Source organism: Bufo gargarizans, chromosome 9, assembly GCF_014858855.1.
Source record: "Bufo gargarizans isolate SCDJY-AF-19 chromosome 9, ASM1485885v1, whole genome shotgun sequence".
Lineage (NCBI taxonomy): Eukaryota > Metazoa > Chordata > Amphibia > Anura > Bufonidae > Bufo > Bufo gargarizans.
Genome location: NC_058088.1, coordinates 45,163,366 through 45,180,520, shown reverse-complemented (window position 1 = coordinate 45,180,520; position 17,155 = coordinate 45,163,366). Strand labels below are relative to the sequence as shown.

The 17,155-nt window shown below is 48.0% G+C and overlaps 1 protein-coding gene across 1 annotated transcript in view; it reads right to left on the bottom strand.

Annotated features, from left to right (window-relative positions):
- LOC122919544 (connector enhancer of kinase suppressor of ras 2-like) overlaps nt 1-17,155 on the bottom strand; it is a 258,874-nt gene that overhangs the window by 198,034 nt on the left and 43,685 nt on the right. Inside the window, exon 2 of the mRNA XM_044268620.1 lies at nt 11,662-11,864. Within this exon, the coding sequence (XP_044124555.1) occupies nt 11,662-11,864 (203 nt within the window). The remainder of the gene's footprint in view (nt 1-11,661; nt 11,865-17,155) is intronic.

The window sequence follows — 17,155 nt, the reverse complement described above, 5'->3', positions numbered from 1 at the left end:
ACTTGTTAGACCCCAACCCTCCGTTATACTTGCTAGACCTGCACCCTCCGTTATACTTGTTAGACCCCCACCCTTCATTACAGTTGTTAGACTCCATCCTCCATTACAGTTATTAGACCCCCACCCTCCGTTATACTTGTTAGACCCCCAACCCTCTGTTATACTTGTTAGACCCCCACCCTCCGTTATATTTGTTAGACCTGCACCCTCCGTTATACTTGTTAGACCCCCACCCTTCATTACAGTTGTTAGACCCCCCATCCTCCATTACAGTTATTAGACCCCCACCCTCCGTTATACTTGTTAGACCCCCATCCTCCATTACAGTTATTAGACCCCCCACCCTCCGTTATACTTGTTAGACCCCCATCCTCCATTACAGTTGTTAGACCCCCACCCTCCGTTATACTTATTAGGCCCCCATCCTTCATTACAGTTATTAGACCCCCCACCCTCCGTTATACTTGTTAGACCCCCACCCTCCGTTATATTTGTTAGACCCGCACCCTCCGTTATACTTGTTAGACCCCCACCCGTCATTACAGTTGTTAGACCCCCATCCTCCATTACAGTTATTAGACCCCCCACCCTCCGTTATACTTGTTAGACCCCCATCCTCCATTACAGTTGTTAGACCCTCATCCTCCGTTATACTTATTAGGCCCCCATCCTTCATTACAGTTATTAGACCCCCCATCCTGAATTTAGTCCTATGTAAATCATTGCATAATGAAAAGCTCAGAAATTTCCTTTGTGATTCATTTCTTCACTATTTTTAAGATCTCTGCTTGTTGCCAATGAATAAAAAAACTTCAGTTCATATCTAAAGGCTGAAAACCCTAATGTTACACAGCTGAGGGACTGTTACATTGTATCTCCCCTCTGCCCTGATAGTTTGTCACAGGTATCAGTCTGGGCTCCAGGCTCACAGTTCTGTATTCGGGACGGCAGAATGTGACTTTCTATGGTTTATTTTCGGTTTTTCCCACGATGCACCAGTCCCAGCCGCCACGTCTCACCCTGGGTGGAGTTAAACTGTCACATGTTTGCGAGTCTTGTATAGGACAAGGATACACGTTAGGGGGCGGAGTCTGACAACTGGCGTGGGAATATGCGTGTCAGAAGGATCGCTGCAGGTTCCTACGCTGTGTCAGCGTCTGCGTCCTGACACCTATACAACAAATATGCTGCAAGCCGCGGAGGATAGGAGTGGTAGTGACTCTGGCTGCAATAATCATTCACACCGATGCTCCCTAGGGCCGGGTAGTGATAGGGGACACCCTTTCTCCCCTCTGGGCACACCTTGATTTTGGGACTCCTGCCTGATGGTTGTTGGGTGCACTAGGTGTTAGGCAGGAGGTGTAGACTTTTTGACTAATTGATATTATGTTTTTTGTGAGGTGACTAAAAAAAACTGTTTTGGAAGAATTATTAGTTTTTTTTACACCGTTCACTTGATGGGGTAGATCATGTGATATTTTTGTAGACCCAATTGTTACGGACGCGGAAATACCAATTATGTCTATTTTATATTAATTTTTTTACATTTTACACAATAAGAGCATTTTTAGAAAAAAAAATCATGTTTTTGTGTTGCAATTGTCATAGAGCCATATTTTTTTAGTTTTTGGGCTGTGGTCTTGTATGGGAGCTCATTTTTTGTGGGATGAGGTGACGTTTTCATTGCTACCATTTTGGGGTACATACGACTTTTTGATTGATTAACATTATGTTTTTTGGGAGGTGAGCTCACAAAAAAATCTGTTTTGGCGCAATGTATACTTATAATTTTTTTTTACAGCGTTCACCTGAACCCCATAGATCATATAATATTATTATAGAGCCGGTTGTTGCGGACGCGGTGATACCAAATATGTCTATTTTATTTTTTTTCTTCAATTTTTTAAATAACGGATTTGGGAGGGAATTATTATTATTTTTTTAAACACTTTATTTAAAAAATATATATTTTACACTTTGTGTGCCCCATTAGGTCATACAAGACCTCTGGGGGACATTTAACTTCATTTTTTTTTCTTTTCACTATTGATTTCTCCTGTAACTGGGACTGACATAGTAGCCCCAGTTACAGTGGAAATACACCCCCCAGAGAGGCCGTACAGCACTATATAGCGGGTCTATGGAAGACCCGTCAGCTCCTGCACTCTCCCGGCCCCGGTGGTCACATGATTACCGGGCTGGGACAGGAGGCGACAGATCGCTTTCTGATTTGTATACAGCGCTCTATAAGGCAGGGACACCCAGGAACGGTCCCTGCTTTCTCTCTGGGGTGCCCTGCTGTCACTGACAGCTACCATCTCTGAATGGACGTTCGAGAAAGTCCATTCAGAGATAAACCGACCGCCCAAGTATGTTTATAGTCAATGGGCAGTCGGAAAGTGGTTAAAGGGGTTATCCCATGATTGATGTAAAAGATGAAAATCAGACATCACATCACAAGCTAGAACCAGCCCTGCACCTCGCATGGATCCAGAGATCTCCCCATTCATTGCTCCAGTTTTTCCACTAGATTCTTTTCAGGCTGGCACCTCAGGGGCGTGTCCTTTCTGCTGCAGCGCCTATCACACCTTCGGACCGTGTCCTTTGTTAGGGGGCATTTCCTTCCTGCTTTAGCTCTTTCCCTGTTACTGTCACAGCTTCTAACAGTAGATATGTCTGGTGGCAGATGAAGAGTCAAACTGAGCGCGTGTGACCATCTCATTGATGTAAACCAAAAATAAGGAAAATAAACAGCAGGTGGCGCTGTAGAGATACATTTTATTGAATAGCTCAGTGGTAGAGTTGAGCGAACACCTGGATGTTCGGGTTCGAGAAGTTCGGCCGAACATCCCGGAAATGTTCGGGTTCGGGATCCGAACCCGATCCGAACTTCGTCCCGAACCCGAACCCCATTGAAGTCAATGGGGACCCGAACTTTTCGGCACTAAAAAGGCTGTAAAACAGCCCAGGAAAGAGCTAGAGGGCTGCAAAAGGCAGCAACATGTAGGTAAATCCCCTGCAAACAAATGTGGATAGGGAAATGAATTAAAATAAAAATTAAATAAATAAAAATTAACCAAAATCAATTGGAGAGAGGTTCCATAGCAGAGAATCTGGCTTCCCGTCACCCACCACTGGAACAGTCCATTCTCAGATATTTAGGCCCCGGCACCCAGGCAGAGGAGAGAGGTCCCGTAACAGAGAATCTGTCTTCATGTCAGCAGAGAATCAGTCTGCATGTCATAGCAGAGAATCAGGCTTCACGTCAGCCACCACTGCAACAGTCCATTGTCATAAATTTAGGCCCAGCACCCAGGCAGAGGAGAGAGGTTCCGTAACAGACAATCTGGCTTCATGTCAGCAGAGAATCAGTCTTCATATCATAGCAGAGAATCAGGCTTCACGTCACCCACCACTGTAAGAGTCAATTTTCATAAATTTAGGCCCAGAACCCAGGCAGAGGAGAAAGGTCCCGTAACAGACAATCTGGCTTCATGTCAGCAGAGAATCAGTCTTCATATCATAGCAGAGAATCAGGCTTCACGTCACCCACCACTGTAAGAGTCAATTTTCATAAATTTAGGCCCAGAACCCAGGCAGAGGAGAAAGGTCCCGTAACAGACAATCTGGCTTCATGTCAGCAGAGAATCAGTCTTCATATCATAGCAGAGAATCAGGCTTCACGTCACCCACCACTGTAAGAGTCAATTTTCATAAATTTAGGCCCAGAACCCAGGTAGAGGAGAAAGGTCCCGTAACAGACAATCTGGCTTCATGACAGCAGAGAATCAGTCTGCATGTCATAGCAGAGAATCAGGCTTCACGTCAGCCACCACTGCAACAGTCCATTGTCATAAATTTAGGCCCAGCACCCAGGCAGAGGAGAGAGGTCCCGTAACAGAGGATCTGGCTTCATGTCAGCAGAGAATCAGTCTGCATGTCATAGCAGAGAATGAGGCTTCACGTCAGCCACCACTGCAACAGTCCATTGGCATATATTTAGGCCCAGCACACACACAGGCAGAGGAGAGAGGTCCCGTAACAGACAATCTGGCTTCATGTCAGCAGAGAATTAGTCTGCATGTCATAGCAGAGAATGAGGCTTCACGTCACCCACCACTGCAACAGTCCATTGGCATATATTCAGGCCCAGCACCCAGGCAGAGGAGAGAGGTCCCGTAACAGAGGATCTGGCTTCATGTCAGCAGAGAATCAGTCTGCATGTCATAGCAGAGAATGAGGCTTCACGTCAGCCACCACTGCAACAGTCCATTGTCATAAATTTAGGCCCAGCACCCAGGCAGAGGAGAGAGGTCCCGTAAAAGAGGATCTGGCTTCATGTCAGCAGAGAATCAGTCTGCATGTCATAGCAGAGAATCAGGCTTCACGTCAGCCACCACTGCAACAGTCCATTGTCATAAATTTAGGCCCAGCACCCAGGCAGAGGAGAGAGGTCCCGTAAAAGAGGATCTGGCTTCATGTCAGCAGAGAATCAGTCTGCATGTCATAGCAGAGAATCAGGCTTCACGTCAGCCACCACTGCAACAGTCCATTGTCATAAATTTAGGCCCAGCACCCAGGCAGAGGAGAGAGGTCCCGTAACAGAGGATCTGGCTTCATGTCAGCAGAGAATCAGTCTGCATGTCATAGCAGAGAATCAGGCTTCACGTCAGCCACCACTGCAACAGTCCATTGTCATAAATTTAGGCCCAGCACCCAGGCAGAGGAGAGAGGTCCCGTAACAGACAATCTGGCTTCATGTCAGCAGAGAATTAGTCTGCATGTCATAGCAGAGAATCAGGCTTCATGTCAGCCACCACTGCAACAGTCCATTGGCATATATTTAGGCCTAGCACACAGGCAGAGGAGAGGTTCATTCAACTTTGGGTAGCATCGCAATATAATGGTAAAATGAAAATAAAAATAGGATTGAATGAGGAAGTGCCCTGGAGTCCAATAATATATGGTTATGGGGAGGTAGTTAATGTCTAATCTGGACAAGGGACGGACAGGTCCTGTGGGATCCATGCCTGGTTCATTTTTATGAACGTCAGCTTGTCCACATTGGCTGTAGACAGGCGGCTGCGTTTGTCTGTAATGACGCCCCCTGCCGTGCTGAATACACGTTCAGACAAAACGCTGGCTGCCGGGCAGGCCAGCACCTCCAAGGCATAAAAGGCTAGCTCTGGCCACGTGGACAATTTAGAGACCCAGAAGTTGAATGGGGCCGAACCATCAGTCAGTACGTGGAGGGGTGTGCACACATACTGTTCCACCATGTTAGTGAAATGTTGCCTCCTGCTAACACGTTGCGTATCAGGTGGTGGTGCAGTTAGCTGTGGCGTGTTGACAAAAGTTTTCCACATCTCTGCCATGCTAACCCTGCCCTCAGAGGAGCTGGCCGTGACACAGCTGCCTTGGCGACCTCTTGCTCCTCCTCTGCCTTGGCCTTGGGCTTCCACTTGTTCCCCTGTGACATTTGGGAATGCTCTCAGTAGCGCGTCTACCAACGTGCGCTTGTACTCGCGCATCTTCCTATCACGCTCCAGTGCAGGAAGTAAGGTGGGCACATTGTCTTTGTAGCGTGGATCCAGCAGGGTGGCAACCCAGTAGTCCGCACAGGTTAAAATGTGGGCAACTCTGCTGTCGTTGCGCAGGCACTGCAGCATGTAGTCGCTCATGTGTGCCAGGCTGCCCAGGGGTAAGGACAAGCTGTCCTCTGTGGGAGGCGTATCGTCATCGTCCTGCCTTTCCCCCCAGCCACGCACCAGTGATGGACCCGAGCTGCGTTGGGTGCCACCCCGCTGTGACCATGCTTCATCCTCATCCTCCTCCACCTCCTCCTCATCCTCGTCCTCCTCGTCCTCCAGTAGTGGGCCCTGGCTGGCCACATTTGTACCTGGCCTCTGCTGTTGCAAAAAACCTCCCTCTGAGTCACTTCGAAGAGACTGGCCTGAAAGTGCTAAAAATGACCCCTCTTCCTCATCCTCCTCCTCCTCCTCCTGGGCCACCTCCTGTTCCATCATCGCCCTAAGTGTTTTCTCAAGGAGACATAGAAGTGGTATTGTAACGCTGATAACGGCGTCATGGCCATGTTGGCCATGTTGGTGGAGTACTCGAAACAGCGCAACAGGGCACACAGGTCTCGCATGGAGGCCCAGTCATTGGTGGTGAAGTGGTGCTGTTCTGTAGTGCGACTGACCCGTGCGTGCTGCAGCTGAAACTCCACTATGGCCTGCTGCTGCTCGCACAGTCTGTCCAGCATGTGCAAGGTGGAGTTCCACCTGGTGGGCACGTCGCATATGAGGCGGTGAGCGGGAAGGCCGAAGTTACGCTGTAGCGCAGACAGGCGAGCAGCGGCAGGATGTGAACGCCGGAAGCGCGAACAGACGGCCCGCACTTTATGCAGCAGCTCTGACATGTCGGGGTAGTTGTGAATGAACTTCTGCACCACCAAATTCAGCACATGCGCCAAGCAAGGGATGTGCGTCAAATTGGCTAGTCCCAGAGCTGCAACGAGATTTCGCCCATTATCACACACCACCAGGCCGGGCTTGAGGCTCACCGGCAGCAACCACTCGTCGGTCTGTTGTTCAATACCCCGCCACAACTCCTGTGCGGTGTGGGGCCTGTCCCCCAAACATATGAGTTTCAGAATGGCCTGCTGACGTTTACCCCGGGCTGTGCTGAAGTTGGTGGTGAAGGTGTGTGGCTGACTGGATGAGCAGGTGGAAGAAGAGGAGGAGGAAGCCGAGAAGGAGGAGGTGGCAACAGGAGGCAAAGAATGTTGCCCTGCGATCCTTGGCGGCGGCAGGACGTGCGCCAAACAGCTCTCCGCCTGGGGCCCAGCTGCCACTACATTTACCCAGTGTGCAGTTAGGGAGATATAGCGTCCCTGGCCGTGCTTACTGGTCCACGTATCTGTGGTTAGGTGGACCTTGCTACAGATGGCGTTGCGCAGTGCACACTTGATTTTATCGGATACTTGGTTGTGCAGGGAAGGCACGGCTCTCTTGGAGAAGTAGTGCCGGCTGGGAACAACATACTGTGGGACAGCAAGCGACATGAGCTGTTTGAAGCTGTCTGTGTCCACCAGCCTAAATGACAGCATTTCATAGGCCAGTAGTTTAGAAATGCTGGCATTCAGGGCCAGGGATCGAGGGTGGCTAGGTGGGAATTTACGCTTTCTATCAAATGTTTGTGAGATGGAGAGCTGAACGCTGGCGTGTGACATGGTTGAGACGCTTGGTGACGGAGGTGGTGGTGGTGGTGTTGGTGGTACATCCCCTGTTTGCTGGGCGGCAGGTGCCAACGTTCCTCCAGAGGCGGAGGAAGAGGCCGAGGCGGCAGCAGCAGAAGAGGCCGAGGCGGCAGCAGCAGAAGAGGTAGCAGGGGGAGCCTGAGTGACTTCCTTGGTTTTAAGGTGTTTACTCCACTGCAGTTCATGCTTTGCATGCAGGTGCCTGGTCATGCAGGTTGTGCTCAGGTTCAGAACGTTAATGCCTCGCTTCAGGCTCTGATGGCACAGCGTGCAAACCACTCGGGTCTTGTCGTCAGCACATTGTTTGAAGAAGTGCCATGCCAGGGAACTCCTTGAAGCTGCCTTTGGGGTGCTCGGTCCCAGATGGCGGCGGTCAGTAGCAGGCGGAGTCTCTTGGCGGCGGGTGTTCTGCTTTTGCCCACTGCTCCCTCTTTTGCTACGCTGTTGGCTCGGTCTCACCACTGCCTCTTCCTCCGAACTGTGAAAGTCAGTGGCACGACCTTCATTCCATGTGGGGTCTAGGACCTCATCGTCCCCTGCATCGTCTTCCACCCAGTCTTGATCCCTGACCTCCTGTTCAGTCTGCACACTGCAGAAAGACGCAGCAGTTGGCACCTGTGTTTCGTCATCATCAGAGACATGCTGAGGTGGTATTCCCATGTCCTCATCATCAGGAAACATAAGTGGTTGTGCGTCAGTGCATTCTATGTCTTTCACCGCTGGGGAAGGGCTAGGTGGATGCCCTTGGGAAACCCTGCCAGCGGAGTCTTCAAACAGCATAAGAGACTGCTGCATAACTTGAGGCTGAGACAGTTTCCCTGGTATGCATGGGGGTGATGTGACAGACTGATGGGGTTGGTTTTCAGGCGCCATCTGTGCGCTTTCTGCAGAAGACTGGGTGGGAGATAATGTGAACGTGCTGGATCCACTGTCGGCCACCCAATTGACTAATGCCTGTACCTGCTCAGGCCTTACCATCCTTAGAACGGCATTGGGCCCCACCATATATCGCTGTAAATTCTGGCGGCTACTGGGACCTGAGGTAGTTGGTACACTAGGACGTGTGGATGTGGCAGAACGGCCACGTCCTCTCCCAGCACCAGAGGGTCCACTAACACCACCACGACCATGTCCACGTCCGCGTCCCTTACTAGATGTTTTTCTCATTGTTATGGTTCACCACAACAACAAATATATTATTTGGCCCAATGTATTGTATTCAAATTCAGCGGGATATAAATTTGAGGCCTAGTATTTAGGCGCTGGGTGACCGGTATGGATTTAGTGACAGAATTAGACTTGGAAATGCACAGAAGCGTGTGTGTGAAGTTATTCTGAATGACCCAATGTGCACCTTGAATATTATATACCCTTTTTGGGATAGATTTCAAATAGCTCTGATATAGCAGAAACCACTAAATTATGAAATTGCTAAATTGGGAATTGTACTTCAACCCAGAACAAAAAATGTGCTTTGACGGGCACTAAATAACTTTCCCAGCCACAACAGTACAGCGGTAACGAGAGATTTAGAGGGATTTAAATTTGAGGCCTAGTATTTAGGCGCTGGGTGACAGGTATGGGTTTAGTGACAGAATTAGACTTGGAAATACACAGTAGCGGGTGTGTGTGAAGTTATTCTGAATGACCCAATGTGCACCTTCAATATTATATACCCTTTTTGGGATAGATTTCAAATAGCTCTGATATAGCAGGAACCACTAAATTATGAAATTGCTAAATTGGGAATTGTACTTCAACCCAGAACAAAAAATGTGCTTTGACGGACACTAAATATCTTTCCAAGCAACAACAGTACAGCGGTAACGAGAGATTTAGCGGGATATAAATTTGAGGCCTAGTATTTAGGCGCTGGGTCACCGGTATGGATTTAGTGACAGAATTAGACTTGGAAATGCACAGAAGCGTGTGTGTGAAGTTATTCTGAATGACCCTATGTGCACCTTCAATATTATATACCCTTTTAGGGATAGATTTCAAATAGCTCTGATATAGCAGAAACCACTAAATTATGAAATTGCTAAATTGGGAATTGTACTTCAACCCAGAACAAAAAATGTGCTTTGACGGACACTAAATATCTTGCCCAGCAACAACAGTACAGCGGTAACGAGAGATTTAGAGTGATTTAAATTTGAGGCCTAGTATTTAGGCGCTGGGTGACAGGTATGGGTTTAGTGACAGAATTAGACTTGGAAATACACAGTAGCGGGTGTGTGTGAAGTTATTCTGAATGACCCAATGTGCACCTCCAATATTATATACCCTTTTTGGGATAGATTTCAAATAGCTCTGATATAGCAGGAACCACTAAATTATGAAATTGCTAAATTGGGAATTGTACTTCAACCCAGAACAAAAAATGTGCTTTGACGGACACTAAATAGCTTGCCCAGCAACAACAGTACAGCGGTGGGTAACGAGAGATTTAGCGGGATATAAATTTGAGGCCTAGTATTTAGGCGCTGGGTCACCGGTATGGATTTAGTGACAGAATTAGACTTGGAAATGCACAGAAGCGGGTGTGTGTGAAGTTATTCTGAATGACCCTATGTGCACCTTCAATATTATATACCCTTTTAGGGATAGATTTCAAATAGCTCTGATATAGCAGGAACCACTAAATTATGAAATTGCTAAATTGGGAATTGTATTTCAACCCAGAACAAGAAATGTGCTTGAACGGACACTAAATAACTCGCCCAGCTACAGCACTAGGGACAGATTTAGCTGGATATAAATTTGAGGCCTAGTATTTAGGCGCTGGGTGACCGGTATGGATTTAGTGACAGAATTAGACTGGGATATGGCCAAAAAATAAACAGACTATTGCTGGTTAAATGCACTTGGTGTGACAGCTTCACCCTGATGTAGGCTTTAGCCAAAAAACAACCACACCATTGAGGGTTAAATGCACTTGGTGACAGGCGCAGCTTGCCCCTGATTTTGTATATGGCCAAAAAATGAACAGACTATTGCTGGTTAAATGCACTTGGTGTGACAGCTTCACCCTGATGTAGGCTTTAGCCAAAAAACAACCACACCATTGAGGGTTAAATGCACTTGGTGACAGGCGCAGCTTGCCCCTGATTTTGTATATGGCCAAAAAATGAACAGACTATTGCTGGTTAAATGCACTTGGTGTCACAGCTTCACCCTGATGTAGGCTTTAGCCAAAAAACAACCACACCATTGAGGGTTAAATGCACTTGGTGACAGGCGCAGCTTGCCCCTGATTTTGTATATGGCCAAAAAATGAACAGACTATTGCTGGTTAAATGCACTTGGTGTGACAGCTTCACCCTGATGTAGGCTTTAGCCAAAAAACAACCACACCATTGAGGGTTAAATGCACTTGGTCGCAGCTTGTGCTGGCGCACCACAAGACACAAAATGGCCGCCGATCACCCCAGAAAAATGAGACTGACAAACGGTCTGTGCAGCCTAAAAACAGTGAGCAATTGAGGATCAGCAGCTCAATGATCCACAGCTGCAGATCGATCAGTTAATCAAGTCCTTTGGAGGAGTTAATCTGCCTAATCTCGCCCTACTGTCGCAGCCGCAACCTCTCCCTACGCTAATCAGAGCAGAGTGACGGGCGGCGCTATGTGACTCCAGCTTAAATAGAGGCTGGGTCACATGGTGCTCTGGCCAATCACAGCCATGCCAATAGTAGGCATGGCTGTGATGGCCTCTTGGGGCAAGTAGTATGACGCTTGTTGATTGGCTGCTTTGCAGCCTTTCAAAAAGCGCCAAGAAAGCGTCACAAAAGCGCCAAGAAAGCGACGAACACCGAACCCGAACCCGGACTTTTACGAAAATGTCCGGGTTCGGGTCCGTGTCACGGACACCCCAAAATTCGGTACGAACCCGAACTATACAGTTCGAGTTCGCTCATCCCTACTCAGTGGCTGTACTACATTTTTAATTAAAAGCAATTATAAAAGTATTCAGATCCAGGTGCTGGTTTGAAAAGTGTAGAAAATGTTTCATGGCACGGCCCCGTTAACTGCTAATCCTTCCACAAGCTGCAAAGTCTATAGCCATAAACCACGAATACCTTGCTAACACTCAGTCTATGAATGTCTTCTCCAGTTTTCCCAACAGGAATGATGTTTCTCCTGGAGCTGAACTGGCATCTGCCCTGAACGCCAGGCAGAGCTCAGCTGAAGTGGCTGATGCAGTCTTGACTAAAAAGCTCATTCCTCAGAGGGGAAAGCTAGTTCCCTCTGCTGAGTCAGAGCATAATTTACTAAACAGTGCCATCTACAGACATCTTTTGGGAATACATACAAAGCATGAACAGATTACATAACATCAGATCAAGAACAATTTGCAAGTACCCTGTTCTGGGGCACTGCACTTAGAGAGGACGTTACCTGTCCAGCCAGGCTAACAGGTTCTTGGCAGCACCGATCAGATCCACTACGGAGGTGAGGAAGTCGTTGGGCAGTCGCCGGGAGGCCCTCCCATCGTAATGTCCGCTCCGCCTTCTACCCATTATGAAGTTCTGCAGATTTTTGGCTGATGCATTGAGTTTGTGAGAAAGCGTCCGCAGGTTCTCTGTCTCCAGGCCGTAATTCTGCAGGGAGAAACAAAAAAGTCTCATTACTCCACAGCCAGCCCCAAAATGTCGCGAGAACCCGACTCATGGCCACAGGTAAACAAGCATCAGGACCTCTGCTTGCTGCCAGTGAATGGGAACATGCATCCACAGGCTAAAAACTCATTCTAAGCTTAGACTTTTACAGCTAAGAGCTTGTTACAATGTATCAGCGTAGGTCCTGCCTCTACAATGCACAAGGTGAAATCTGCAGCTAAACGTGAAATTACACATAACTCGTGCAGCTTTTGCACAGATTTTTGGTAAGTTTTCTATTGTGTCTTGTGGATGTAGCCTTCAGTTCCCCAAAGTTCTTGAGGAGCTATTTGCAGGAAGGTGAGCCTGTAGAGATCTTTGCAGGATGTCACCCCCCACGTAAGATCTGGAACCTGTCAGTCTGAAATAAATGTATCATGTCCAGTCCTGTAATTCCCTGCAGTACATGGCGGCCCCCGCGGCCTGGACACCGCCCCTCGTCCGCGCACAATCTTCCTGAACCTTGGCTTAATTGGCTCATTTACATATAACTCTGATAGCGAAGCCTCCGCGTCCCGTCACTTTACAGCTCGTACCACAGACTGGAAAGCGCCAGGAGATGAACGCGCCATAAAAATGATGTTCTGTTTTAGTGCGGCAGTAAACATGAAAATACCGTAAAGATTCCCCGAATGCCTCGACCACGTGCAGGCGGTGGGAACTGCCGTCACTGAACGGAGCTCGGCACCGCGGCGACAATGGGCCTGCCAGTAATTGCTATTAACTATTTCTATACTGGAGAGTATGCAGAACACAAAGTATGATAAAGGTATAATAATGCGACGGGCACAGCACCCCCCGGACATCTAACGCCGCGTCACAGTATGGATATAAGGAGGTTGTTTCCTGACGACTAATTGGAAGTGGGGGAGGGGCGGGCTGCAATGATCAGTATATACTGTAAGGGCGCTGCACCAGATCCCTAGAGATCTACTCCGGATCGCGGTTAGATTTACCAGGGCGCCCGGATCTACCGGCTGCTTCCTGGGCCTCATAGTGTTAATAGCGAGTTCCACTCAATGTTTTTGTGCAGCAGCCGCGGCTCCGCAGGGGGCGTGGGTGGAGGCATTGCTCCTGCGGAGTAATTACAGTTGCACTGCAGGAGAGCCGAGTACTGATCGCAGGGTTCAGAAGGTAAAAGCAGCGCTGAAAACACCGCAAGAAGCCATTTTACCAGGAAGCGGTAATTTATCCTGTCACTTTCATCTCCTCTCACATTACACTCAGTGTCATCAATACGGATAATTAGAGGGCGTGCTCAGGGGGAGCAGTCAGCAGCGCTGCTGCCAGCAGGCTCCACTCTCTGTCGCAGATTTACTTCGGGGAGAAGTGGGGCCTGACCCCTGACCACCCGGAGTCCCACAGAGGACTGGACGCAGCGTCACAGGTCAGTAAACCTCACCACTAGGGGCGCTCTTCCCCTGCAGGAAAACATCCAATTCTGGGCCAGGTTTATCAAGTCCATCTTGTGCTACCTTGGCCTTCGTCGCCCCTGCGCTGCCGGAGGAGGCAGGTCATCTATGGCGCGGTGCAGGCCTCCGCTTACCGGCCTCCTCCGGCTCTCCGTGCTCCGGAATGAAATCTACGGCAGCTCAGAACGCCAATTATGAATTAGACGGGGCCGATGGACCTGCCTTTGAAACGCCCTCACCGTACCGCTGCCATACCCCCATTTCATAGACTTGGATGCAGATTGCAACTAGAAAAGTCACAAATCTGGTGGAAATGCGACTTTTCTATGCCAAAAAGTGGCGTAAGAGAAATGATAAATTCTCCTTCAATGTAACACAGCAGGACATGTCCGATGGTACCGCACAACCAGATAGTTAACAGGAAAGCCGCAGCATTATGAATGCAGCTCTGGAGGTGACTGGAGGGTTTAAGAGACGTGTCTGTGGCTTCAGCAGACTTGTGGTCGCCATGGCTGGATTCACTGCGCAATACCACGAAGGGCTTCACATCCACGGAGGATCAATAGGCACAAAGCAAAGGCCAATGAACTGCCATTGATTTCTCATGGGAAGTGAAGCGGAAGGACCCAGCAGGGAAAATCAAAGCAGCTTCCATTTGACCACAGCAAGGTCCTGCTATTCTACAAATGTCATTAGCGCAAAACACCAGCGCCTGTCATGGCTGCTATTGAGTTACGGTAAAACGTAAGTCGCCCGCGTCCCCCATACAATTCACATCAGTCCATAAAACTCAGAGAATTTATAGAGGTACGTGGAGGCGCTCGCTGTGCTGTGCCTCCATTCTCTATGGCAGCGGGATACATAACAGATACAAGAAACATCATTATATCCTATCATAAACATGTAAACAATGTATCAATCATCAATGCCTGCTTTGCATTCTCTGCCCCTCCCCCTTTCTATGCCGTTATCTCTTTTAGGAGGGTTCACGTCACCGTTTCATTTTCTGATTCGTCAGAAGAAGAGAAAACAAAAAACAAACCAGATCCTTTATTTTGAGCTTCCGTTCTGGTTATTTTGCATCCGTTTAGCCATTTCCGTCTGAGATCCGTTATTCTGCGCGCAGGACTTTTTTTCTGTCTACAATAAGGGATCTCAGACAGAAATGGCTTAAACAGATACAAATGAGCAAAGCCGATGCTTAAAATCCAGGATCCGTTTCTTTATTGATGTTTTCGGATCTTTGACGAATCAGAAGAACGGAAAACGCAACAGTGATGTGAACCCGGCCTTATGCTCAGTCAGCCTAATTTTTTAATAAAAATAACTGATCCGTCTATTTTTGAGCATCAGTTATGGTCAGTTTGTGTCACTGCCGTCAGAGTTCAGTTATTTTTGATGGGAGAAAAGGTTCCACATGCAGGACTTTTTCTCCCATCAAAAATCACTGATCTCTGACAGAAGTGACACAAATTGATGCTCAAAATAACGGATCTGTTTTTTTTTCTTTGTTCTTCTGATGGATCAGCTAATGGTGATGTGGACTCACCAGGCCTTACCAGGGGGGTCCAGTAATCCGGAATATTTCATAATCTACCACCTATCAACTTCTATTGTTGATAGGTTAAAGGACATTTACCACTTAATGTGAACGGGGCTCTACTCAATAAAATATTGCTGTCAGAGTCAGTGAAGGTCCATAGGCCCCCCCACGATGAAGGGCTCCAAAGTCCAATTCACGGTTCTCTTTGTCCAGCGGAGGCAAAGCTATCCTATATCCAAGGTAAGATCTCATATGTCCAATATCTTCAGTGTCCAGCCCAGACTAAGGTCCAGTATCCAGGCAAGACCACCATCTCCAATGTCCAGCCAAACCGAGAGTCCTCCATGTTCAGAACAAAGATCACCTATATTGAGGTGAGATGAGGGTCCCCCATGTCTAGCTGAGATGAGTTCTCCTATATCTAGGTGAGATGAGGTCTCTTATGTTGAGGTGAGATCAGGCCTCCTATATCTAGGTGAGATGAGGGTCTCATATCTAGCTGATATTAGATCTTCCTTGTCTAGCTGACATGAGGGTCTCCCATATTTAGATGACATGATTATCTCCTATATCTAGCAGATTTGAGTCTCTCCCATATTTAGGTGAGACAAGGTCTCCCATACCTAGCTGATTTGAGGGTCTCCTGTATATCTAGGTGAGTTGAGGGTCTCCCATGTTTCAGTGAGATTAGGGTCTCCCATATCTAGCTGATTTGAGGGTCTTCCATATCTAGGCGACATGAGGTTCTGTCACATCTAGGTGAGATGAGGGTCTCCACATTTGGGTGACATGAGGTCTCTGTCTCATCTAGGTGAGATAAGGGTCTCCTATATCTAGCTGATGTGAAGGTCTTCCATATCTAGGTTAGATGAGGGTCTCCCAAATCTAGGTGACATGAGGCTCTGTCACAACTAGGTGAGATGAGGGTCTCCACATCTGGATGACATGAGGCTCTGTCACATTTAGGTGAGATGTAGGTCTCCCATATCTAGGTAAGATAAGGGTCTGTCACATTTAGGTGAGATGAGGGTCTTCAATGCCTCGGCCTCCCCTTCCCCTGAGGCCTGCCTGTATTGACATCATGTTCATGTAGTGATTGTATTGGCATAGTCTGGAGCTCGTCTTGTAGGACGGTGAAGCTGCTTGTGTCTGTAACTGCCCCGAGGAGCCTTCAGAGAACATCACACAAGTTCTTATTATTAAATGAAGAAAAAAGCACAAGTGGATCCTGGGGCAGCGGAGAGGATTGAGCGCTCATCCATCAGCCGAGGCAGAGTCTTGTTAGCTGCAGAAATAGATCAGTCTCCCTCCAGAGATCCACACAAGACGACTCCATTGACCCAGTTTACTAGAGGATGGAAAGGAGCGTCTACAATATCCCCCCCCCCCCCCCCCCCCCAAAGTCCACCCTGCCCGGTAAAACAACACTGTACTGCACAGCTCTGTCACATCATACAATCTGTCTTATACTCCAGTTACATCCAGAGCTGCAATCACAATTCTGTGGTTCGGTTTGCTGTTGCCTGGTGTTGCTTGAAATGCATCAGCTGACAAGCCCCCCTAACAACTCAGCGGAGACTCCATCGTGTATAGCTCTATACCATTACAGAAGATTAGAGATGGAGCCTGGAGATAGCACTACCCACAATGCCCCACCCTGAGCTCCTCCAGGCCCTGTCATGGTCTATCCCGTGACAGGGGTCAGAAGATGTAAGAGACTGGCTGCACGTGATGTGATCTGACAGCCTCTTTGGTTTCACTTGTTTCTGTGTTGTTGCTGGTTATGACCACACCTCTGGTCTCAGGTGTAGCTTAAGTGGTCATTCCAACTCCTCTATTTAATCTGGTCTCACCCATCATACTATGCGTTTGATAGCTCCTTTCTGGTTGTGGAAGTGCTGGTGTTTGGTTCTCCTCTGAGTTCCTGCTCGTACGCGTACTTCGGAGTTAAGTGTCTTTGCAGCGTCCCACATGTGTGTAAAAGGGACACTTTAAACATCTGCCTATTTATTTAATGTGTTTGCAATGTATGGTATTTTCTATTTATCAGGCTGGCAATGTCATTACACCGATTCGCCCCTAGGTGGTGCTGGCACCACATATGTATGGCCAGTGGTTTGCTAAAAAAGTTAGATAACAGGAAGTGAATTCAGTCAGTTCAGAGTGTAGTGAGAGCAGGAAAGTGTATGGAGGAGAGAAAGAGGCCTTATCCACGATGTAGCTGCAATTTCTTTCCTCCGGGACCTGATTAATCCTGGAGAGGACAAACTAAGAGTAGT